This window comes from Chlorocebus sabaeus, chromosome 25 (genome assembly GCF_047675955.1).
Source record: "Chlorocebus sabaeus isolate Y175 chromosome 25, mChlSab1.0.hap1, whole genome shotgun sequence".
Lineage (NCBI taxonomy): Eukaryota > Metazoa > Chordata > Mammalia > Primates > Cercopithecidae > Chlorocebus > Chlorocebus sabaeus.
Genome location: NC_132928.1, coordinates 55,309,497 through 55,335,736, shown reverse-complemented (window position 1 = coordinate 55,335,736; position 26,240 = coordinate 55,309,497). Strand labels below are relative to the sequence as shown.

At 35.9% G+C, this 26,240-nt stretch overlaps 1 protein-coding gene across 5 annotated transcripts in view; it reads left to right on the top strand.

The window, feature by feature from the left end:
* RABGAP1L (RAB GTPase activating protein 1 like) overlaps positions 1–26,240 on the top strand; it is a 795,491-nt gene that overhangs the window by 219,751 nt on the left and 549,500 nt on the right. For all 5 annotated transcript variants that reach the window (XM_037986171.2, XM_073011765.1, XM_073011766.1 and 2 more), the window contains one exon: positions 7,229–7,379. In XM_037986171.2, the coding sequence (XP_037842099.1) occupies positions 7,229–7,379 (151 nt within the window). The remainder of the gene's footprint in view (positions 1–7,228; positions 7,380–26,240) is intronic.

Genomic DNA, 26,240 nt, shown 5'->3' with positions numbered 1-26,240 from the left:
TGGCTAATTTTTTTTGTCTTTAGTAGAGGTGGGGTATCACCGTGTTGGCCGGGCTGGTCTTGAACTCCTGATCTCGTGATCTGCCCGCCTGGGCCTCCCGAAGTCCTGGGATTACAAGTGTGAGCCACTGCACCTGGCCTAGATTAGTTTTTATAAGAGCGTGTAGAAGTTCTAGTGAGTGAATGAATAAACTAGGAAAATTGATACTCTTGCCCAGGTAGTACTTGAAGCTTCTGGTCATGATTTTAAAAGAGATTATGAGAATAGCAGTATGGTGGATAAGAAAACAAAATCTTTTGATGACTAAATAAATAGCCAAATAGAGATCTCCACTCAGTTTCTAAAATGCAAGATTTATTACTTGCTTCAATGAAAATTTATGAGGCATCATCTTAGGCTCTTAGAGATACATAGAAAACAGCGTAGTTTCTACCTTTGAGGTTTATAATCAATGTGGGTGGGAACGCATACTCATAAGAGATTATTTAACAAAGTTACTGAAACACTGAGACTGTTTTCACATTTCTTGACCACTTTTTTCCCTGTAAAACAAGTCACTTCATTCATTCATTCATTCATTCATTCATTCAACTTTTAAATCTTAATCATGTATTCTTTCTTAGGGACTTTAACAGACACTGCTGATTTAAAGATGAGTAAACATAGTTTCTACCCCAAGGTTTATCATGTTATAGAGGCATGTAGACCTTTAAATAGAAAATTGTGATATAATCAATAAATCCTTCTGAAAGCATTGTAGATGCAATGGACATTTTTGAATGTGTACAGAAATAAAATAATACAATGAAGCTTCTTGCGCCCACTGCCCAACTTCAATAAAGACAATATCTAACAAATTTCTTTAAGCTGCGATCCCATTGTTTTTTGTTGTTGTTGTTGTTGTTGTTGGCGGGGAGGGAAGGTAATATTGGAGTAGAAAGAACATTGATTAACAGGAAGCAAATTGGGAGGTAATTGCATGGGTTGATGATATTTATACCAAACTCACAGACCCTGTGTACGGAGAGGAGGCTCCAAATGGGAAAAGATTTTTGAGGTAGAATTGACAGAGTTTCTCAGCCGAAATTCAGTGTACATTTTTTTCAGAAATAAAATATTTCTAATAATATTTTTATTAATGGACTTGAGGAAATTATTTAAAGGTCTGAGGGAAATGTTTTTAAAAACTAAGATAATTGATTCTTAGACCTTTAGAAAACTTGTTGCATCTTTTACAATTCAAATATTTTTTTATTTGGGCCATTATAATTATGTCATGATATGAAAAGGGTAACATTTGCTTAAACTATAGAAGTTTAAACTACTATGTCTTTTATACAAGGATTGCCAAATATTTTTAATTGTGCTTAGAATTTCTTTCTGAAACATTTGATTTAGAGATTTCCTAAGTCTCAGGAAAAATAGGTAGGCATTTACATACAGACTTTTTTTGTGATTTATGTAGGTAAAGCACCTGTCGTGTGGAGTCCTACACTTTGTGCTTTGTGGAAATATTTTTTAAAGTGAGGAGACCGTATATATACTCAGTGAAATTTTAAATGTGTTTGAAAATATTTTGAACGTACTCTTAAATAGCTAGATCATTCTATTAAACAAGCAAAACATGAATAAAGTCAGAATTCTTATAATCAAATACACTATCAGAAAGATGTAAAGGAAAAATATTTCAATACTAATTTGAAATCATTAGAAAAAATTAAAATAATATAGAAAAGAAAACTAAGAACAGACTATATAAAAAGTTCAGTACTGGAGGTCTTTAAAGCAGGTTGGAGTTAAAGGTGTATTGAAGAAATAGCTACATGAAAAAAGCATGTGAGCTAAAGAAAGAAAGATTGAGAGAGAGAGAGAGAGAGAGAGAAAAAAAATCATTTGTGATGGGAGAACTTGTAAAACCAAAACTAAAAGTGGTAGCAATATTTCTTTATATGTTGAATATATTCAGAATGGTAATGATGATGATTTAACTATTATTTAAATTATTTAAGGGATTAGGCAGAATAATATCTGGATAACTGCTTCAGGTTTTGAAATGCATGGAAAACTTGAAAAAGTTTAAAGACAAAAAAAAGGTAGTGCTCACTGTGAATACTTAGTCATAAGTCAACTTTTTTCAGGAAGAATATGCAAGAAGATTTTCTAACCAGAAAGACTAAGTGAACATTGGAGGAAAAAAATTGGGTATTGGATTATTACATCAAGTAAAATCACCTTCAAATCTGTCATTCTCTTTTATTGAATAAGATAAAATTGATACTTATTTAATAGGCATTTTAATTGTATTTTTCATGGCTCTTAATTACTTATCATCAGAGTGGGAAAATGTATTCAGAATCTGTATGCTTTTCATCTTCATAATGACCTTTAATCTATCCTTTTTCTTGAAACATTTCTTAATGTAGGTCGTATAACTTCTCCGTATGTAGTTCTTCTCATTATTGTGGGATGGAGAAATCTCTGACCTTTCTTGATGCCACCTCATCTTTTAATTTCAGTTGTAGTTCTTTCCTTTTCTGGAGAGAATTTTTTCAAATGGGTCATGCTGCTGGTGTCATATTCTTGTATCTAATAGCCACCTACTTCCACCTCCTATCAAAATTTCTCTAATTCCATTGGTGACTTTTCAGTGGTCATATTCAATGACTTTTATCCCCCTCATCTCTTGCTTTTTCTGCTGTTTTTGTTAGAAATAACTCTTTCCCTTTGAAATTTTATCCCCCAGTAGACACCTTTAAAAGTAGAGTTCTTACATGCCTAAGTAGTTTCAAGAAAATCCTCTTTGAAAGCAAAGGAAATCCACTAGATGAGTCCATGGCATTTTTTTCATCCTATTAAATTCAGTGAGAATGTTTGCTTCTAAAAAAGCATTCTTTTTTGTTTAGCTTTTGTAATTGAAATATTAATTTCATTTCATAATTATATTTATTCACTTACCAAAAATGTATTAAATGCCTTTTATATGCAGGGCACTGCTTCTAGGTGCTTAAGATATATAAGTAAAGAAGACAAAGATTCTTGCCCTTGTGGAGTTTCTATTCATGCATTAAAACCTAGCCAATTACTGTATGATTAATAGATATTTGATTTATGTGTTACTTTAAAAATAATTGTATTAGGTATCCATCTTGTTTCTAGGGTAGAGTTCAGCTGGTATCATAACCAGTTGCCTATTTTCAAGTTCCTGATAGCTACAGTTAATGTATTAAAGCAATGGCAATGTGTAGTTACATTTTAATCAGAAATATTGAAAGCAATGATTATTTTTATAAATTTCTGTTTTATTTATTTGGATCTTCTCTGGTCATAGATATATACTAGCAGCATCTGGCTTAATATTTATTAGTGCCTCTCAAGTGATAGGGTGCTATATGCAGTATAATTGCTGTACTGTTACTTGGGATAACCAGTAAAATAAGGCTGTTAAGCAGTGTTATGAGTGACTCAGTTCTTTTTAAATGTTAGTCTCTAAAGATAAATAGTGCTTCAATTGTTAAGAGAGGAGAAAAGACATTTTCATTTGCCTGGCCAAACAAGTGGCTAAGGGTCAGCTAGAAACTGAATCAATGGAGTTGGATTATATTATGATAAAGTATTCATTGGGAACTGTTGACTATTAATCTTAAGGAGTATGTGTATGTATGTGTGTATGCATGTGTAGGAAGAGATACTGAAACTTTAAAATATTATAGTTAAATTATTATTATATATCATTATATAAAATATTACAGTTAAATTATTATACAAAACAATCTGGGCCAACTGAATATTTAATCAAGCTGCTTGTTATTTTCATTTTGCCTACAATATTGGAAATATGTTGTAGTAGGTCCAGTGAATGTTAGGATGCTATTGCAGAGGTTTAGGGAGGATAAAGTTGGTTGCAGTTGAGATAGAAGTGCATGAACTTTGTAGAGGTTGAGAAAATAAGATATATTAGACTTGGTGATGGATTAGTAATAGATGATGGGGCAAAAATAACTCCTGGGTTTCCAGTTAGGATGGATTGTGGTAACAGTTTCTGAGGTGGAATACCCTGGAAAATGACCAGGTTTAGGGAGAAGAAACTGAGTTCAGACTTGGGCATACTGATTTTGAGGTACCTTTGAGCTTCTGGAACTTGGGATACATGTTTATAGGTGATAATGCCTACAGACAAGAGAATGAAAGAAAAGGGCAAGAGTAAAGAGAGAGAACTTGAAGCACTTAAGAGGTTAACAGAGGAGAAGCAATCAACAGTGGAGTTTGTGAAGGTGGATAAAGAGGTAGTGCTGTGTCACTGAAGCCAAGGGAAACAGATTGGTCAACAGTGAAAGGACTGAAAATATGTCTTGAATCCAGTGGAGCATGGAGAGAAGTCATAGATCATTTAAGTGAAAACTTTTCAAGGAGAGATGCAGAAGCCATGTTGAACTGAATTGAGGAAGGAATTGGAGGGTAAGAAATAGAGATAGTGCTTCTATACCAATTCTTGAAATTTGTTGCACAGGGTAAAAGTATGATGGAGAATTATGCGTGCCATTGAAGAAATGATTTTTTTCAATGTTCTTAATTTTTAAATTTTGAGACAGGGTCTCACTCCGATGCCCTAGCTGGTGCGATCTTAGCTCATTTGGTCTCAACCTCTGAGGCTCAGGTGATTCTCCCACCTCAGCCTCCCAAGTAGCTGGAACTACAGGCACATGCCACCATGTCCAGCTAAGTTTTTTGTGTTTTTTTTTTTTTTTTTTTTTTTTTTTGTAGAGATGGAGTTTCGCCATGTTGCCCAGTCTGGAACTGGTCTGAACTTCTGGGCTCAAACGATCCTGCCTACTTCGACCTCCCGAAGTGCTGGGATTATGGATGTGAGCCACTGTGCCCAGCCAAGAAAGGATTCTTTGACATGGAGTTTTAATTAATTAAATTTATTGGAGTTTCAATAGCTGTAGAGACACAGTGATGTCTTGCTGATCTCTATATAACATGTGACATATACTATATTTAACTACTTTGGATTTCCCTTACATGATATTATAAATTATTGGACTCATAATTCAAAGTATTTTGCATTTAATTTTAGAGGGAATGAACTTTGCTTTTTGTACATCATTGCTTTTAATTAACCCAATTTTCTATACTAATACCCTTAACCCGTATGTTTTTCCTATTCAAAAGTATAATCAGAGCCAAACATTAAATTACAAAAAGATCCTTTTATAACTAATCCTGGCTCTCTTGTGGCATAATATTCTTTGTCAAATAGTTTATTCAGGTGGAAGTCTTCTGAAGAATAATTAATACTCTTCCTCTACTTGATATATTTTGTGAAACACAATTATCTATAGTGTTTTTCCAAATTAACTGAAATTGTGTTTTAATTTAAAGCCATGAGAGAAGTTTAAAGAATTGAAATGACTTTTTGTGTTTAATGATTATAAAAGAATTTAAAATCATTATAAATATTTCAGACAGCATAGGAAAATAAAAGGGCTACTTTCCCTCTTAATTCTATTACATAGATATTTTGGAGTATGTTCTTCCCTATTATTTTTCTAGGCGTGTGTAAAAGCAGGTTTCAAAATAGTGGGTATGTAGGTGTATTTAAACTAACACCTATTTACTAATTTGAAACTTACTTTTGTCACTTGGCACCATAGCTGTTATTTTAAGGTGTTAAATCATATCAGCTCTACCTGTCTCTAGTTTATTTTTGCTTCAAGCCCATCAGTATTATCAGCTTAGTTTCTCTAACCCAACAATACAAAAGCTTAGCTAGAAAAGGCTAAAATAAACCATTAAATCTGATGGTTTACTAACATTATTAGTGGGATGAGTTTACTTGAACTTGTTTCAGTTGTGGAAGTTTTAGTTTTTTTCTGAGATAGCCCAATTATGACAGTATGGGGAAAGCAAGGAATATATTTTCAGTGGAAGGTATGCCAATACTGGGGTTTGAGCTAGAGGTGGAACAGTGTGTATAATCTAGTGAAGTAGCTGGGAAGCCACTTTTAGAAAATAGACATGTGGCTTTTATGACTTTTGAGGCTCAAAACTTGAAACCAGAGCCTAGGGTGTTAGATCAAACCAGAGTACATTGTCAAGGTTTGGAGTCCCAGTGGTTGCACCAGAGTCAGCTCTAAGAGATAAAAAGTGAGCAGCAAATAAAAGTAAAGTCTGAGCAAAAAGGCATAGAATATAGTTCCAGATTCAAGCTAGGCACCTGGAAAAAGATGACAGATGAAATTACATTCACAATATTGAGATATGCAATTCAGTTTCTTGGTCAGATGTGCATAGTAGCATATTTACTATGTTGTGATCATTGATTTTAGGAGGAGAGATCTTTGCCTTTGTTCTGACGCCGCATACCTTTGGGATGTGGTAAAGCCCGATAAATATATGTTGCTTCCCCAGCAAGTTGGAGTTGTGTAGGTTCTGGTGATTGTAGGAAAGGGCTAGGTCCTTCCTTTAGTGAGCACTTGCTGTTGTAACAAGTCAGGGAGACAAATTCAGACATGTAAACAATAATGAACTCTTCTTACTAGAAAACCTATCTTAGGTCGTTTTAACTTGGAAGTTCATTGATATCTAAGTTTATCCTGGAACAAAGAATTCCGAGTTAGGTCATCAAGAGACAGGGCTTCCTGGAGGACCTTGGAGTCAGGATGTGGCCGCCACATAAAACTTTGACTGTAATATGTATGCCTTATGTCTCCTATACTGTGGAGCCTGTCTTTGGCACTTGGCCCAGCTCAGCTTGGCCTCAGAGAAGTGGGTATAGTCAAGGTGTGATAGGCCTGTGATCCATTTTCAACATCATTTCCTGAACCCTATTCCCTGCCACACATCATTGACCAGCTTGCTGTACATTCGTTTCAGGGGATTCAGATGGTTCATTTTATGCCTTGGAATGTTGCCTAGCAATATATAACTAAAACATTCATTATTATGAATAAGTCCATAGGATGATTTTTAAAAGTAAATGAGAGGAAGAAAAAGCTTTTCCTGGAGGTAGAATTACCTGGTTCACCAATAAAGAAGATGAGATCAAGAAAAAAAGTTGAAGACATAACTGAGCTTAAGCAGTACTATTGTTTAATGCCCCGCCACAAACAGTTTTCTCTTGAGCCAAGCTTACACTTTTATATAAACTAGTATATTTTTCATAGCAACAGCAGCAGTTCAGGAGTTGTAAAGGGAGTGTGAATGGATTATTTTCTTGTCTTCTCAGGCACAATAACCTTGGTGCACGACCAAAAGGGCTATCTACTCTGGTGAAGAGTGGTGTCCCCGAAGCATTGAGGGCAGAGGTATGGCAGTTACTGGCAGGCTGCCATGACAACCAGGCAATGCTGGATAGATACCGAATTCTTATCACAAAGGTAGGAAGTTATTTCATATTATTTTCATTGTATGACCTATTAAATAAATCCTAGTTTTCATAGCTCCCGTAAGCCATAAATGCTTTGAACTTCTTCATGAATATATTGAGGTCGTGAAGTCAGTACTTCTACCTTTTGTTCTGAATACTTGTGGTGGTAAACAATGCACTTAGTCATCTATGAATACTGTATGCCTTGGTTTTCATCTTTTCATTCAAGTGATTTTATAATAGCTATTTACCAAATTGGAATATATTTATATTTCAAGTGTTTTCTAACTTCTCAGCCTTTTTAAATTCTATGAGATTTATATAGTTATAATCATACATAGTTACTCTATTATAGTTTTATAATAACATTAAAATGAAATAAAAAATTCTTCTGTGCTTATTTCACCTAACATTTAAATGATGTAGATACTTGCCCTTTTTCTGTCAGGGGCCTTTAGTTTCACTGTAAATTCCTTTGCTTATGTCTAAATACCTGGTTTTAGAGCATAAGTAAAGGTAAGTGTTCGCCTTGATCCTAGACTCACCACCCTAGGTCTCACCACCTAATTGCTTAGTCTACTCTAAATACTGGATTTTTAAATAGTAGTAAAATTTTATTTTTTAATTTAAAAGAACCTCTCTTCATAAATGAGATTTTTACAATCAAGACTTTGTTCCTCAGACTATATGAACTTTTAGAACTTTTTATCTGCTGTAATTTCTTTTTACTTTTCTTTCCTCTTTGCCTCCTTTCCTTCCATAAATATTTTCTGAGTGCCCAGTATAATTATCACTGCTGAATTCAGTTTTTTTTTTAAAACGTTAACCTCTTTTTTTTGTTTTTTTAAGATTGATGGCCTCTACATTTTAATATGCAGGATGATCCATTGGTGTGTGGGAAAAAATGTCCAAAGTTCCATTTGTATATTTTTAAAAATAATTACACCAAAGGATACTAAGCTGTACTAATATTTGGTGTGCCATAGTACTGAGGGTTTATGAGGTCGTTGGATCCAGTCCACTGGTCCCACATGGTTCAGGAGTGACCTGAGGGAAGAATGGAACTTGCACACTTTGGAGGAATCATTGTGGGGCTCACACTCGTATATTAACTTCCAAAATATTACAGTTTTCTTGCATTTTGCATGTGTTAGATTAAATGGATTTACAGGTTATCTAGGTGTAACTTAATCCTCATAAAATGTGTGATCGGCTTAAAAAGATTGCTATCACAGGATGCTGCATTTCAAGTTTTTTTTAAAATTTAATATGTTCCTTCAGTGAAGAATTCATATTATGATAATGAATGACAAAGCAACTACTTTTGGAAACAAACTCAGGTTACAGAGATGGACATTTTGAAACATATGGCGATTTAAACACCTCTGTGATTTTTTTCATTGAAAAAACATGCATCACTATAAAAACTTTCACATCTTCACACTTAACCTGGAATCAGAAATTTTGAATATGTTTAAAACTTATACAAGCAGTTGCAGAGAATTTGGAACTGATTGTTAAAAGCATATAAACACAACACCTTCTGATTTTTTCATATGAGTATCTAGAAGCTGGTGTGGTGGCGTATGCCTGGAGTCTCAGCTGTTGAGAGGCTAAAGTGGGAGGACTGCCTGAGGCCAGGAACTTGCACCTGTGACTAGCCACTACACTCTGGCTCGGGCAACATAGCAAGACCCTGTCTCTAAAAAAGAAAGAAAGAAAGAGAGAAAGAAAGAGAGAAAGAAGGAAAGAAAGAAAGAAAGAAGGAAGGAAGGAAGGAAGGAAGGAAGGAAGGAAGGAAGGAAGGAAGGAAGGAAGGAAGGAAGGAAAAGAAAGAAAGAAAAGAAAGAAAAAGAAAGAAAGAAAGAAAGAGAAAGAAAGAAAGAAAACCTAGAGAAAGCAGATATTTTCTAGCCAAATTTCAACAAAATGATTGATGAGTGGGACTGAAAAAATGATGTATGTCTACTTGGGTCTGTGGATCTTTGCAAGTCTTTTTTGGACATGATAACAGAACCATGAATCAAAACACTGATGCGGAAACAAGTTTTCATTGTTGTTTTGTAAACTGCTATAACAAACATATTAAAAATACTGACTCATATTTTTTGATTATTTTTATATAAAATGTTTAGAATAGGCAAACCTATAGAGACAGAATGTAGACTAATAGTTGCCAGGGGTTGGAGGAAAAGGGAATTGGCAGTCACTGCTAACAGATATATGGGGTTTGTTTTTAGATGATGGAAATATTCTGGAATTAGACAGTGGTGACAGTTGTTCAAGATTATGAATATACTAAAAACCACTGAATTGTACACTTCTAAATGGTGAATTTTATGTTATGTTTAACACAATAGAAAAATTTCACACACAGAAATAATGATCCATATTCAATATTGAATAGTATTTTATAGCATTTTTAATTATCTTTTTTACATCCTATCTAAATTTCTGTGCTTTATAATATCTATATTAGTATAGTAGCACTTGTACATGATAAATATGTGTATGTTAGATATTTATGCCTAGAAGTTTTTATCGATGGAGTATCTGATTGAAATTTTCAGAGATCATAACTCTGGGCATCAGATTACTTTTTCATGTAAATAATAAACTAAATTATATACTTTTATTGGCTGCCATGGGATAAGAGGTAACTGCCATTCCCCTTTTTTTCACTAAGAGGCTTTCATAATTCATACCTTTAAAAATTTCAAGGGAAAAATGTAAAGAATACCATCCCATGATATTATTTATGAATTCTTGATAAACAGTGTATGTTCATATAGTGAGAAAATTTTTATCATTTATACCAAACACCATGGTAGTTTTAATTATACAACTTGCAAAAAAACCTTTAAGATCAGGAGATAGGGCTTGGCTCAGTGGCTCATGCCTGTAATTCCAACAGTTTGGAAGGTCGAGGTGGGAGGATGGCTTGAGCCCACGATTTCAAGACCAGCCTAGGCTACATAGTGAGACCCTGTCTCTACAAAAAAAGATAAATAAAATGCTGGGCATCATTGCACAAACCTGTAGTCCCAGCTGTTTGAGTGGCTGAGATGGGAGGATTGCTTGAGCCCAGGAGATCGAGGCTGCAGTGAGCTGTGATTGTGCCATCAGACTTCAGTTCAGCTGGGGTGATAGAGTGAGACCCAGTCTCAAACCACAAAAAACAGAATGGCAAAAATCATTTTCATTGAATAAAATATATGGAAGGTACTTGGAGGCTGATAAAATATATTTTTTAGATTTTTTCCTTCTGGAGTTCTAGCTGTGATTTATTTTCTGCCAGTGAAGATTGCAGGGAGGCAAAAGCCATATTTTCTCTGGCAGTGTGGTTGGCAGATAACCGGGCTTCACCAGTTGTGAAGTTTTTGCATCTGCCTCTGGGCATTTCATTCTCAATCACTTGCCTTCACTCTGGGGTTCCTGTTTCCTGTGGTTTCCTTTCCTGAGTGGCCACAGCAACCTTCTGATTCTCTGGACAATAGCTGTGGTGACACACCTAAAGAGCTGGAAGGGCAAAAGACTGCTACAGCAGGATCTTCAGTCTTTTGCCCTTCAGCTCTTTCAGAAATGAAGGACCTTCATTCCTGTATTACATCATTTTTGAAATAGTTTACCTGATTAAACCCTGTCTGATAGACTTGGCATATATTTGTCTCCTTGTTGTCACAAGATGGCTTTTCTACATCCAGCATTACATTTAGAAAAGAAGAAAAGAAAAACAAAGTCAACTCAAGGTAGCCAGATTTGAGGCTAAGAGCCCAGTCCTCCAGACTGCCAACTTTGTTCAAGACTTCTGACATCAACCACAATTTGGGGGTTCTTAGTGCCATCCTGACTTCAGACCAACTAGCTTCAAACTTGTAGATCCTCACAGACTTCCTCAGGTTTGATAATTTGCAAGAATAACCTACAGAACTCAGTAAAGTGCTATACTTAACAATTGTAGTTTTGTGGAGTTTTTTTCTTTCTTTCTTTTTTTTTTTTTTTGCAAAAATATACAAATCTGAACCAGCCAAAGGAAGAGATGTATAGGGCTGAATGTGGGACTAGGAGAATTCCCAATGTGAAGCTTCCATTATTCTTAAGGATATGTTACCCTCCTGGCATCATCCTCAAGGGCTCAGTACCTGCCTAGCACCAATATGTAGCAATATACACTTGGAGTATTGCCAGTCAGGAAGCTCACCTAGTTTTGGTGTCCAGAGTTTTTATTGGAGTTTTATTACATAGGCATGATTGATTGGATTATCACCTACCTGGTAGAACTCAATCTCTAGGCTCCCCTTCTTTCCTCCCCAGAGGAAAAGAAGATAGGGACACAGCCAAACCATAACATATTGGGGCTGTTGCATGGCTCAAAGCCCCAATGCTCTAATCACATGGTTGGTCTTTGTGGCTTGGGTAGCCTACATCATGAGTCTTCTTCTTAGTGTAAACTATCTGGGGGCTTACCATGAATAATCTGATTAACATAAACTATCAGATGTGGTTAGAGGGGCCTACCACAAATAACAATCCTGTTATTCAGGAAATTTCAAGGGTTTAGAGGTTACCGTCCATGAGCTGGAAAAAAGACTAGACCTCTCTTTGGCATTTCAGAACCAAGTCTATCACCCTTTTAAAGAATTTTACTTAAGCACCAAACAACAATCTGTATATTCTTGACCAGAATTCTGTTACATGGCTACTATCTTCATGGAAAACTAGAAATTTTTTTTAAAGATAGACACATTGATTCACCCCCTACCCCCTCCAAATCTAGGCTTTTTGTAAAGAGGAAAGAGAAAATAGGTATTGAGTAGAGAACTACGTTTCTGTTCCTCAACTGCCTCTTAATAGTGGCACTAGTTGAGATCTATTATGGAATAAATTATTCTAAAAATATATGTAAATTTGGTTTATTTTAGATATTTACACTATATATAGTGTAAATATTTACCAATTACCACTTGAGATTGACTGTCAATGTGTAATTCAGGTCGTATAATAAATATTTTCACATTCAGCTTATAAATCTATGACAGCTTAAAGTTTTTAATGTTATTTCTATTGTTAATACAATTATCAAAAACATTGTCATACAAACATTATAGAAATATGTGACTCTAATCATGTGTGTTTATTCAAATCATAAACAGGGTCAAATCATAAGACTTCTTTGACATAAAGTACAGTGGTATATTTAATTTTATTGTCTTCCTTGCATTTATAGTAAGATGAATAATGTCATTTTTTCTAAAAATGATTTTTTCCTTTTACTGTCCTTGGGGTAGGAATGAGATAACTAGTGCCTGTAGCCAAGAGTGTATGTAGGTACTTTAGTGGTGAATACATCTGAGCTTACTAGTCACTAAGTGGAAAGGGCATGAACACCCAGAGGATTTTCTGTAAGAAGTGCCTGCATATTTGGCACTTGTTGGTCATGGTTCAGCAGCTGTTTGTCCTTCTTTTGGTCCAGTTAATTTTTCCTGTCTTATTACGGGAATGGCAAGATTTCAAGGTTAGTTAATGAAATGGTTCAGCTTGAACAAACAGTTGCTTTATAAAAACCCTACCAGAGGCCTCAGATTACACAGGGAAGAAGGAGTATAAAGTATTTTGTATTTGTCTGTTCTCACACTGCTATAAGGACCTACCTGAGACTGGACAGTTTATAAAGGAAAGAGGTTTAATTGACTCACAGTTTCACAGGGCTGGGAGGCCTCAGCAAACTTGCAGTCATGGCAGAAAGGGAAGCTAACACATCCTTCTCATGGTGGCAGGAAAGAAAAGAATGAGCAGGGGAAATGCCAGATGCTTATAAAACCATCAAATCTTGTGAGAACTCACTCACTATCAGGAGAACACTATGGGGTAAACCACCCCCGTGATTCAATTATCTCTACCTGGTCCCTCCTACGACACATGAGGATTATGGGAAGTACAATTCAAATGAGATTTGGGTAGGGACACAGCCAAACCATATATTTACAGAAAACTTAAGGTTTGGCTTCCATGAAAAAGTAGTCTACCATTTAATTCTATAGTAGGAATGCACATTCTGAAGCATTCTTTCAGGGGTGGCAAACATACAACCAGCAGGCTAGGTAGAACCTACAAATATGCTTTGTATAGCTATCAATACATCAAAGAATGGTATACACTTATGGGTGAAATTTGTACTTACTTTTTGCTATGGGTGTATTACTCTATTACTTCCTATCTATCTTTTATACATTTTAATGCCTGTTTGGGCCTCAAATGTATTCAATTTTGTGACTCTATTATTATACTATGTCAGCAGCCATTGCTTGCTTCAGAGGAGGGGGCTATCACAGTGTACTCGCAATTGATTAATGTCCACTTCCCCAGCAGACTTTAAAATCCAGAGGAGCAAAGACCACAACTGCGTTGCTCTTTATGAGATATCCTATGCCTGGCATAGGGCCTGCCTAACACATTCTAGATGATAAATAAAATTTTTGTCCCTCCTGAGGGGAGCATAAGGTCATAGTTGACTTATTTGTATAGTTATTTATTCTTTTGTTCTTTTCCATGAACTATAGCCTTATATTGTGTTAGGTTCTGGATAAAGCTTTTAAGTATGAAGCAATGTCTTTTTTGCAGGAAACTTATTCATCTCGTTGGGGAGAGCTATAAGCAGTGGGTCAATTTGAGCAGCGGTTCCTGGTGAACTAACCTCTTCTGTTTTTGCCAGGAAGGAGGTGGCAGCCCTTAAGAATTAGTACCCTAGAGAATTTTGCAGTGGTAGTGGGTCATGTGGATTGAGTCACCTTGAATCATGGTAGGTCAATGATTGGCCTACCATGGTAGGATAGACAATAATACTGAACATAGAATGTGGCCGGGATTACAGTGTGGAATAATTATACTTTATATGGTCTTGTTGGTTTTATAATCTATAGAAAATAAAGTTCTTCATATCATTTTGACTGGTAGAAAATGACTGTAGGGACCAAAGTTTAAAACAGGGTGAAAATCTCTGGATGAGATTCAAGTGAAAATGAAGTAGATTAGGAGCTGTAGACCAACTGATAACCTCAATCTGGAACCAAGGACCAAGCAGGACCAGTCAGAAGAGCTGTTATATGTAAATCCATGGAGAATTATGTTGAGTCACTCTCCACTTCAGAAGGAACTTTCAGGCACACCTTGCCTTGGTAACAGTGGTAGCTTCGCTTTAGGTGGAGATTTTGGTGCTCACTATGCAGGAAGACCCTGGGTTTGAATCTCAAATTCTGCTACTTACTGGTTTGTGACCTTGGGCAAGCTCCTTAACTATCTTCAGTCTCAATTCCTTCTTTTGTAAAATAGGCATAATCATATGTATCTTACAGGATTGTTGTGAGAATTTATTAAGATAATTTATATAAAGCACTCAGTTGCATGCCTAATACATAAGCACTCACCAGTGATAGGGAATGAGGAAAATTATAAAGCAATATATGCCTAAAGGAAGTTTGAAGTAAGCTTTCAGAAATAACATCATCAGAAAGTACTATAGGAAATATGGAGATTACTGTGGGCTCTTGAGATCTGTGCAGGTTTCAAGACATTCATCTGAGAAACGGTGAGAAAGAAAACAGGAAGTGTGTAGCCCCCTGTTATCTACTTGTACCACTAATTCGTTCATTATTTATCAAACAGTATCTCTTCTGTATCAGAGGCTATGCTAAGTACTAGACGTGTAAAGAAGAATAACACCTATACCCTATCCTTGAGGAGTTTACAGCCCAGTGGGGGAAGATAGTCAAAAAGGCAAAGAAGCAGCGATAACATGTTTAAGCACTGTGACACAGGTATGAGCAAAGTGACAAGTGAGGACAGAGACTGGATACAGGCATTTCTGCCTAGGAGCAGAGAATGGGAGTATGTGTTTAGGCTGAGGCAGTGCCATGCATAAAGACACAGAGTTGCGCAAGGTCCTGCCATGGTCAGGGGGTGAGAAGTTCCATATGACCCATGGGGGTGCTCTAGACTCTTACCATCTAGGTGAGCAAAGACGGTATCTGGGTTTTGCTCACTGCTCTAACTTTACTACTCAACGCTAGGACTGCCCTTCAGTAGATGCTAGATAAACGCTTCCTGAAAGATTTAATGGGGTATGTGGGAGACATTATGTCTAGTGCTTTCATATATCCTTTCCATGTAAGCCTAACAGCTTCTGTGATGTGATTCCCATTTTTACCATGAAGAAAGCTGTCACATAGTTACTAAATAGTAGAATCCGTAAAGTCGAAAACCCAAAACTAGAATGAAAGGGACAGCTCATCCCTACTTTTGGTCTTGTAAAGATCCTTTAGAGGGAAAAACTCTTTATATTTTTCTGACCATCAATTATTAAGAGTAATAAAGAAGGCCGGGCGCAGTGGCTCACGCTTGTAATCCCAGCACTTTGGGAGGCCGAGATGGGCGGATCATGAGGTCAGGAGATGAAGACCATTCTGGCTAACATGGTGAAACCCCGTCTCTACTAAAATTACAAAAAATTAGCCGGGTAGTGGCGGGCGCCTGTAGTCCTAGCTCCTCGGGAGGCTGAGGCAGGAGAATGGTGTGAACCCGGGAGGCGGAGCTTACAGTGAGCTGAGATCGCGCCACTGCACTCCAGCCTGGGCGACACAGTGAGACTCCGTCTCAAAAAAAAAAAAAAAAAAAAAAAAAAGTCATAAAGAAAAGGTTGAAGAAATAAAAACGCTATCGCATTTCTATATACTGTTCATTGTATGGAAATGAAAATTTATAATTTAGAAACTATTCTGTTTCTATTAGGAAACAAGTATAAACCTTACAAGTCAGTGAGTAAGAAAGAGTTCTAAAGCGCCTAACTTCAAGTCATCTCTTATTAAAATGAGTCTTGAGCCTTCAACCATTGTCTTTTGTTATATGAGTCCTGCCACTGAGGCATAGGGTACTACTGATGCAGATGAATCACTGGAAGACTTTTACCACATATTTCTGAAATCCTATGTCCTTTATTGTTTATCATTGAGATGTTTTTATTATTCCTATTAAGCTGCATTTTTCATAACGTTTGAGGTGATCTGAAAGGACAATAGAAGGATCATGACCTTGTTCCTGTGTAGAAACAAGCAAACAGAATTTAGAGCTTCTGAAATGAATATTTCTTAATTGTTGGCTTGAGGACCCACTAAGCAATGATCACAGTTTCACATATTCTTAGTCATTTGAAATGGGGATTGTGTATGTTTTAGGGCAACTCAAATTTTATGTAGCATAACAGAGCTGTGTGTGTACTTTCAGTAATTATATGACATATATGGTATAGTTTACCTATCACATCTGCTGGTTTATATAACATAGCAAATATTAGATTGTAGTTGTATGCTCTCTTTTAAAAATTATCTTTATGTAACATTTGTACCACATACTTTGTTAAAATCAAAATAAGCTTTTAATTCATAAGCTTTTAGAAATAATAACACCATGAGCTGTTTCTCTCTGCCACTTGAATTCCTGTTTTTCTCCCAAATGAATCTTCTCTTTCAAAAGTGTGTTTATATATGAGTGTGTGTGTGTGTGCGCGCGCCATTTTTTTTTTCTTTCTTTTTTTTTTAAGAGACAGGATTTCACCATGTTGCTCAAGCTGGAGTGGTGGCTCTTCACAGGTGTGATCATAGTGCGTTGCAACTTATTCTTTTAAAAATATTTAAGTGCTAGAGGTTGATAGACCTGGATTTAGGAGTCACCTCTCCCATGTATTAATTTGTGATCTTGGAACATTATCCCAACTTTTTAAACCTCAGTTTCATCATTTTTAAAGCAGGCTTAATAGTAGTATCTACCACGATTTTTGTGTAAATTACATAAAATGATGAAGTGCTTGGCGTATAGTAAGTACTCATGATTAGCTTCTACTGTCTTTATCAGTATGATATTACATCATGAACAACAGTAATAGTGATGTTAATACTAATAATGGATATTGGTGTCAGGGTATGTTTCTAATTTAATACTTGTGTTAGATAATTTCCAGTTACACAGTTTTTATAAGAGCACATGATGTGTATAACAGCTGGTTAAACTGAAATACAAAGTGTCAGGTTTGTATTTTTCTGGTTTGGGGTTTTTTTCTGGTTGGTGAATATCATGGAGTATTTGCATTCTAAAATTTGACTTTGTATTGGTTATATGAATTATTTTAGCGATTATGCAAATTCGACTATATAGTAAAGTCAAATGATATTCTCTAAAAATCACTCCTAAATACTGTGTGATGTAATCAAGACTGGAAGGGAGGTATTAATCTCATTCACTTATTCATTCACTTATTCACTAACTCTTGATTGATCAACTTTTATGGGCTAGGCTCTCTATTGTTTCTAGGGCTATGTAGATAAAAAGACTTCACACCCTTGAGGAGTCCAGCTAGGAAAACCAGGCTTATGAACTGATAGATAATTTTATTATGATACAAGTTATAATAACTGTCTTAATCAAATATGTAGAATGCAGAAGAGATAGTGACAGCTCTGCTTGAGTGAACCAGGGAAGACTTCACAGAAGAGAGAATATCTGAGGTGGGACTTGAAGAATATTTCTGAGCAGGATAGAAGAGGGCATGTAGTATAGGGAGTGGCTTATGTAGTTCTTCAGCTTCCATTTAATGAGTTAGCTTGGATAGGTTATCCAGGAAGCCTTTGAAAGTTAAATCAGTGTGTTCCTTCCTTCGCCTACTCTCATGCTAGTTGGCTGCCGTCATCTATTTATGCATCAATGCGTGTCTCCTTGTTAAATAGAAACTTAATGTAAGTATTCTTGTTAGAACAAATACATATCATGATAAGCCTTGGGAAATACGTCATGTCAAAATGATATCACAAAAGAATATTTAATTGGTGATCTAAGGTTGATGTAATAAGATTTTAACCTATTAAAGCATCTATTCAGTTAATGTTTAAGTACCTATTGTGTGCCAGGTACTGTGCTAGAATGATAATACATATTAATTTTTAAAATTAATTAACTGAAAAAATATTGATTGACTAAAGTAAAACAATATAAACTTGCAGAGAAACAGCACTGTGTTATAAACTCCAGAGAGCAAAAAGGGCAATAGTTGCAAATATTAATTTGGTAGTTGCTGTCAAAAATTCTTTTTGAAATAATAAAAAAAAAACTGCAAGAGTGGCTCATTTTAAGATTCTGAAAATTCTCTGCTTTGTTGATCATTATATGGACAGATAAATTTTCCTGCCTTTATTCACATCTGATTACTGGTACTGCTCAGAGTAAAGCCTGTCTTCTTTCTGTTCTCCAGTGTATTATTGTAGCAGATGGCTTTTAATAAAACATTTAGCTAAAGAAGAATTTTTACTCTGGGTTGGTGGAATGTATTATAATGATAATATTGGAAATTCTCAAGAGGGAGTGTTTAATTTGATATTTTTCTTTTGATTGAATAACCTTTAGTGAATATTTAATTGAAAAGTCAGATTATGGTATCTGTTATATCGTTTTTTATTTGATAAATTTCAAAAGTAAATTAAACCCTGTAGGTCATGTAGCCAAGTAAATATTTGCTTTTTCTTTACATGGTTTACTTTTTAAAAATTAAGGCAGTTTATTAGTCAGATAACACTCAATACTAGATTTCATTGAGAGTCAGAGCATTGCTTAATTATATGGCTGCTCTGTTCTCTGTCATCACCTTGTCTAGGTGTAGGCATTGAGCTTTTTGATAGAATGAGGTTATTCCAGCTGTGTCTGTACCATTGGTATTTATAAAAACCACAGGCTGTTGTATAAAAACCACATTACTGATATAAATATAAAATTTACAAAGATCTCATCAGAAATTTATAGTTACTAAAAATTTACTAACCAAAACAATGAGACAGGCAAGGAGAATAAAGAGTACTCATTATGTTGTAATGTAAATGCCTTGAATATGTAGGTACTGGAAGGTCTTTATTAAAATAAACTAAGAATTGGCTGGGTGCAGTGGCACACACCTATAATTCCAGCACTTTGGGAGGCTGAGGCGGGCTGATTGCTTGAGCATAGGAGTTCGAGACCAGCCTGGGCCACATGGTAAAACCCTGTCTCTACAAAAAATACAAAAAATAGCTGGGTGTGGCGGCACATGCTTGTAGTCCCAGCTCCTTGGGAGGCTGGGGCGGGAGGATCACTTGAGCCTGGGAGACAGAGATTGCTGTGAGCCAAGATCACACCACTGCACTCCAGCCTGGGTAACAGAGCGAGACCCTATGTCAAAAAAAAAAAAAAAAAAAAAAAGAAAAGAAAAGAAAAAGAAACTAAGAATTAATGAAAGAGATTCTTTAAGAAAATATATAATTTATTTTTTCTTTTCTTGCATAATTATACATTTGCTTGTGATTTTTTTTTACAGAATGATTTAAATCAAGTTTTCTTGATCCCCATCCTTTGAGATCTTTCATTTACTGTCTGTCTATAGTGATATGTACATGTATAAAAACTATAATTATATGTGAATTTGAGAACTAATTGTTTTCTTCTCAACTCTCCAACACTGTATAAAAATTTTAAAACATACTCTAAGTATTTTCATGTACTTAAGTGATATATTCTATTATTAGTAACAAATATAGTTTTTGTTATCCTTCAAATGTGTTTCATAGTTTTCAGGTAAATTAAGGAAGATAAAACTTTTTAATATTACCTTCATTTTCGTATTATAGAGTAGGATTATACTGTTTTGAAGAAAGAAGTTAGAGGTTATTGTTGAGCGTAGATCATTTCATGGCTTACATGGTTTACTTTTTAAAAATGTAAGACAGTGTTAGTCAAATAACACTTAATACTAGATTTCACTGAGAGTCAGAGAATTGCTTAATTATATGACTGCTCTGTTCTTTGTCATCACCTTGTGTAGTTTGGTAGGCATTAATCAGTAATAAAATCAGTACTTGCTTGGGCATGGTGGCTCATGCTTGTAATCTCAACACTTTTGAGAGCCAAGGCAGGAAGATCTCTTGAGTCCAGGAGTTAAAGACCCTGTCTCTACAAAAAATACAAAAATTATCTGGGTGTGGTGCCACATGCCTATAGTTACAGATACTTGGGAGGCTGAGGTGGGAAGATCACTTGAGCCCAGGAGGCTGTAGTGAGCTGTGATTGTGCCATTTGCCATTTTAAATGACAAAACCCACAATTACTTTTGCACCAACCTAATCTCATATTTTCAAGAGCCTGGGATTACACTCCTGTATTCCAATTTCATAATAACTTTATTGATGTTAGCACATATTTCTGGAACATATTTAATTTATGTTTCATTGGGTAATACGGTGTGGTGAGTTTTCTCTAGGGATTTGGCTTTGTCTTTTATTTACTTTTCCATTTAAATTTATGAAATTTATGTTTAGATGTGTTTACTATTGATTAGGGCTGAGGTGAAAAAAGGGATAGGCAGCCGATTCCCATGAGGCAGGTATCAAAAGTCTCTCTTCCTACCTCTTGCCCCAACATGTTACACATTTCTGCACATGTTTTGGTAACAGTTCCATTTTGCAGCCTCTTATTTGATTGCTTCATGAATCTGTTTCTCATTATCTTCTTTCATCTTTGTGTCTATGTTTTTTTTTTGTCTCTCCATTATGTCTTCAATTTTCTTTTTTACTTGCCTCCGTTTCTGAATTGTCCAAAATGTAGAGTTGACTCTTGAAGAATGCAGGGGTTAGCGGCTGGCTTCCACTTCAAGGCAGTTGAAAAATTGTGTATAACCTTTTGCTCCCCGCAACCTAACTACTAATAGCCTATTGTTGAGTGGAAGCCTTACCAATAACATAGACAGTTAACATGTATCTTATATTATGCAAAAAGTCCAAAGATTCTGCATGTGCTGATGTAGCTGCATTAACAGCTTCATGAATTTCCTCTTTAATTATTATTATTATCATTATTTTTTACTATGGTCCTTTTGCTGGATTCATTTATCTCAAAGTGGTGGACCTCCACAGCTGCAGACTTCAATCTGTGGTACTTATTCAGAATTCAGCTTTTTCTTGTAATGTGACTTTTCTGTGCTCCTTGAAAGCACTTTCGCTTCACTAGTGGCACTTCATATGGGTCCCATGGTGTTATTCAAGTTTTATGGTATTGCACTAAACAATGAGAAATACGTGATCACTTTTTACAACAATAAAATGTATTGGAGAGATGAACTGCTCACATGGAGATGATTAGCATTACTCAGCATTTCAAGCAGATATACTCACCACAATAGCAACCTGAGATGGGGTTGAAAATTTTGCAGTTGCATAGTATGTACTACATTTAACTTTATGTAGTTTTGATGTAATACTGCATCTTTATGTTTGTTTTGTGTTTTTCAAATTTTATTTTAGATTCAGGGGATATATATACAGTTTTGTTACCTGAATGTATTGTATGATGCTGAAATTTTGGGTGTGAATTATCCTGTCATTCGAGTACCGAGCATAGTACCCAGTACTTAGTTTTTCAACCCTTGTCTCTTTCCTGCTTCTGTTAGTCTCCATTGTCTGTTGTTGCCATCTTTATGTCCGTGAGTACCCAATGTTTATCTCCCACTCATAAGTGAGAACATGTGGTACTTGGTTTTCTGTTTTTATGTTAATTTGGTTAGGATAATGGCCTCCAGCTGCATCCACGTTGCTGCATAGGACATGATTTCATTCTTTTCTGTGACTGCATAGTATTCTATGGTATATATGTACCACATTTTCTTTTTCCAATCCACTGTTGATGGGCACTTGTGTTGACTCCATGTCTTTGCTATTGTGAATAGTGCTGCAGTGAACATGTGAACATGTGTCTTTTCGATCAAAATATTTGTTTTCTTTTGGGTATATACCCAGTAATAGGATTGCTGGGTTGAACTGGGTAGAATGGTAGTTATTTGAGGAATCTCTAAAGTGCATTCCACAGTGGCTGTAATAATTTACATTCCCACTAACAGTATCTACGTGTTAATTCCCCTTTGTAGCCTTGCCAGCATCTGTTGTTTTTTTGACTTTTTAGTAATAACCATTTTGACTAGTATGAGATAGTTTCTCATTGTGGTTTTGATTTGCCTTTCTCAAATTAGTGATGTTGAGCATTTTTCCATGTTTGTTGGCTGCTTGTCTTCTTTTGAGAAGTGTCTCTTCATATCTTTTGCCTGCTCTTTAATGGTGTTATTTGTTTTGTGCTTGTTGAATTTTTTAAGTTCCTTATAGATTCTGAATGTTAGACCTTTGTCAGATACATAGTTTCTGAATATGTTCTCCTATTCTGTAGGTTTTCTGTTTACTCTGTTGATGGTTTCTTTTCCTGTGCAGAAGCTCTTCAGTTTAATTAGGTTTCACTTGTTAATTTCTGTTTTCTTGCAATTGTTTTTGAGGGCTTAGTCATAAATTATTGTTGCGGGAAGTCAGGGACCCCGAATGGAGGGACCGGCTGGAGCTGCAGCAGAGGAACATAAATTGTGAAGATTTCATTTTAATATGGACATATATCAGTTCCCCAAATTAATACTTTTATAATTTCTTACGCCTGTCTTTACTGCAGTCTCTGAACATAAATTGTGAAGATTTCATGGACATTTATCAGTTTCCAAATGATACTCTTATAATTTCTTACACCTGTCTTAATCTCTTAATCCTGTTATCTTTGTAAGCTGAGGATGTATGTCACCTCAGGACCACTATAATTGTATCTAACTGTACAAATTGATTGTAAAACATGTGTGTTTGAACAATATGAAATCAGTGCACCTTGAAAAAGAACAGAATAACAGCAATTTTCAGGGAACAAGGGAAGACAACCATAAGGTCTGACTGCCTGCAGGATCAGGCAGAATAGAGCCGTATTTTTCTTCTTGCAGAGAGCCTATAAATGGATGTGCAAGTAGGGAAGATATCACTGAATTCTTTTCCTAGCAAGGAGTATTAATAATTAAGACCCTGGGAAAGGAATGCGTTCCTGGGGGGGAGGTCTATAAATGGCCGCTCTGGGAGTGTCTGTCTTGTGCTGTTGAAATAAGGACTGAAATACGCCCTGGTCTCCTGCGGTACCCTCAGGCTTACTAGGTTTGGGAAACCCCACCCTCGTAAATTTGAGGTCAGACCGGTTCTCTGCTCTCAAATCCTGTTTTCTGTTGTTTAAGATGTTTATCAAGACAATACATGCACAACTGAGCATAGACCCTTATCAGGAGTTTTTGATTTTGCCCTTTGCCTTGTGATCTTTGCTTTGCCCTTTGCCTTGTGATCTGTATTGGCTGCAGAAGCATGTGATCTTTGTTCTCCTTTTTGCCTTTTGAAGCATGCGATCTTTGTGACCTACTCCCTGTTTGTATACCCCCTCCCCTTTTGAAGTCTGTAATAGAAACCTGCTGGTTTTGCGGCTCAGGTGGGCATCACGATCCTACCGATATGTGATGCCACCCCTGGAGGCCCAGCTGTAAAATTCCTCTCTTTGTACTCTTTCTCTTTATTTCTCAGACTGGCCAACACTTAGGGAAAATAGAAAGTACCTATGGTGAAATATTGGGAGCGGGTTCCCCTGATAAATTATTTCCCAAGGCTGATATCTGGAATGGTGTTCCCTAGGTTTTCTTCTAGATTTTTATTGTTTGAGGTCTTACATTTAATTTATTTATTATTTTTTTGAGACGGAGTCTCACTCGTTGCCCATACTGGAGTGCAGTGGCACAATCTCGGCTCACTGCAAGCTCTGCCTCCTGGGTTCACATCGTTCTCCTGCCTCAGCCTCCCGAGTAGCTGGGACTACAGGCACTTGCCACTATGCCCAACTAATTTTTTTGTATTTTTAGTAGAGACGGGGTTTCACCATGTTAGCCAGGATGGTCTCGATCTCCTGACCTCGTGATCCACCCGCCTCGGCCTCCCAAAGCGCCGGGATTACAGGCACGAGCCACCATGCCTGGCTGAGGTCTTACATTTAAAATTTTAATTCATCTTGAGTTAATTTTTGTATATGGTGACAGATAAGGGTCCAGTTTCTTTCTTTAGCGTATGGCTAGCCAGCTATCCCATAATAGCAGGGATAATGTGTGGCTAAGTCTTTTCACCATTTATTGAATAGGGAGTCCTTTCCCTATTGCTTATTTTTGTTGACTTTGTTGAGGATCAGATGGCTGTAGGTGTGTGGCTTTATTTCTGGGTTCTTTATTTTGTTGGTTTATGTATCCGTGTTTGTACCAATTATCATGTTGTTTTGGTTCCTGTAGCCTTATATATAGTAGGAAGTCAGGTAATGTGATGCCTTCAGCTTTATTCTTTTTGCTTAGAATGCTTTGGCTATTTGGGCCCTTTTTTGGTTCCATATGAATTTTAGAATAGTTTTTTTCTAGTTCTTTGAAAACTAATGTTGGTAGTTGACTAGAAATAGCATTCAGTCTCTTGCTTTCTTTGGGCAGTGTGGCCAGTTTAATGAAATCGATTCTTCCAATCCATGATCATGGAATTTTTTTATTTGTTTCTGTCATTTCAGATTTATTTGAGCAATGTTTTGTAGTTCTTCTTATAGAAATCTTTCACCTCCTTGTCTAGGTGTATTCCTAGGTATATTTTTTTGTGTGTGTGGCTAATTGTGGGATTGTGTTCTTGATTTGGCTCTCAGCTTCAACGGTATTGCTATATAGAAATGCTACGGATTTTTGTATGCTGATTTTGTATCTTAAAACTTTTCTGAAGTCATTTATCAGTTCCAGGAGCCTTCTGACAGAGTCTTCAGGGTTTTCTAGTATAGGATCACGTCATCAGTGAAGAGAGATCATTTGACTTCTTCTTTTCCAATTTGGATGCCTTTCTTTCTCTTGCCTGATTACTCTGGCTAGGACTTCCATTACTATGTTGAATAGGAGTGATGAGAGTTAGCATCCTTGTCTCATTCATTCTCAAGGGGAATGCTTTCAGTTTTTACCTGTTTAGTATGATGTTTGCTGTGGGTTTGTCATAAATGGTTCCTGTTATTTTGAGGTATGTTCCTTTGATTCCTAGTTTCTTGTATTTTTATCATGAAGGGGTGATGGATTTTTATCAAAAGCTTTTTTCACATCTATTGAGATGACCACATGGCTTTTGTTTTTGTTTTTGATTCTGTTTATGTGTTCATTCAAATTTATTAAATTTTTGATATGCTGTTGAATTTGGTTTGTTAGTATTTTGTTGGGGATTTTTCCATCTATATTCACTAGGGATATTGGGCTATAGTTTTCTGTTTCTTTTGTGTCTTTGCCAGGTTTTGGTATCAGGTTGATGCTGACTCTGATTTTATTTACTTCAAAGTATTTTTAAATTTCTGCCTTAATTTCATTGTTTACCCAAAAGTCATTCAGGAGCAGGTCATTTAATTTCTATGTAACTGTGTGATTTTGAGAGAGCTTTTTGATACTGATTTCTATTTGCATTCCACTCTGATCCAAGAGTGTGGTTTGTAGACTTTTAAAAAAATGTGTTGAGACTCGTATTGTTGCTGAGCATGTGATTGATCTTGTTGTATGTTCTCTGTGTAGATGAGAAAGATATATATTCTGTGGTTGATGGGTAGAGTATCCTGTAGATGTTTATTAGGTCCAATTGGACAGGTGTCAAGTTTAAGTTCAGGATTTCTTTGTTAGTTTTCTGCTTTGATGATGTGTCTAATGCTGTCAGTGGGGTGTTGAAGTTCCCCACTATGACTGTGTGGCTAAGTCTTTTCGTAGGAATAGACATACTTGTTTATTCCCCAAACTTGGGTGTGTATATATTTAAGATAGTTAAGTCTTCTTGTTGAATTGAACTCTTTATCATTATGTAATACCTTTATATTTGTTCACTTTTACTTTTGTTGGCCTAAAGTCTGTTTTATCTAATACAAGAATAGCCAC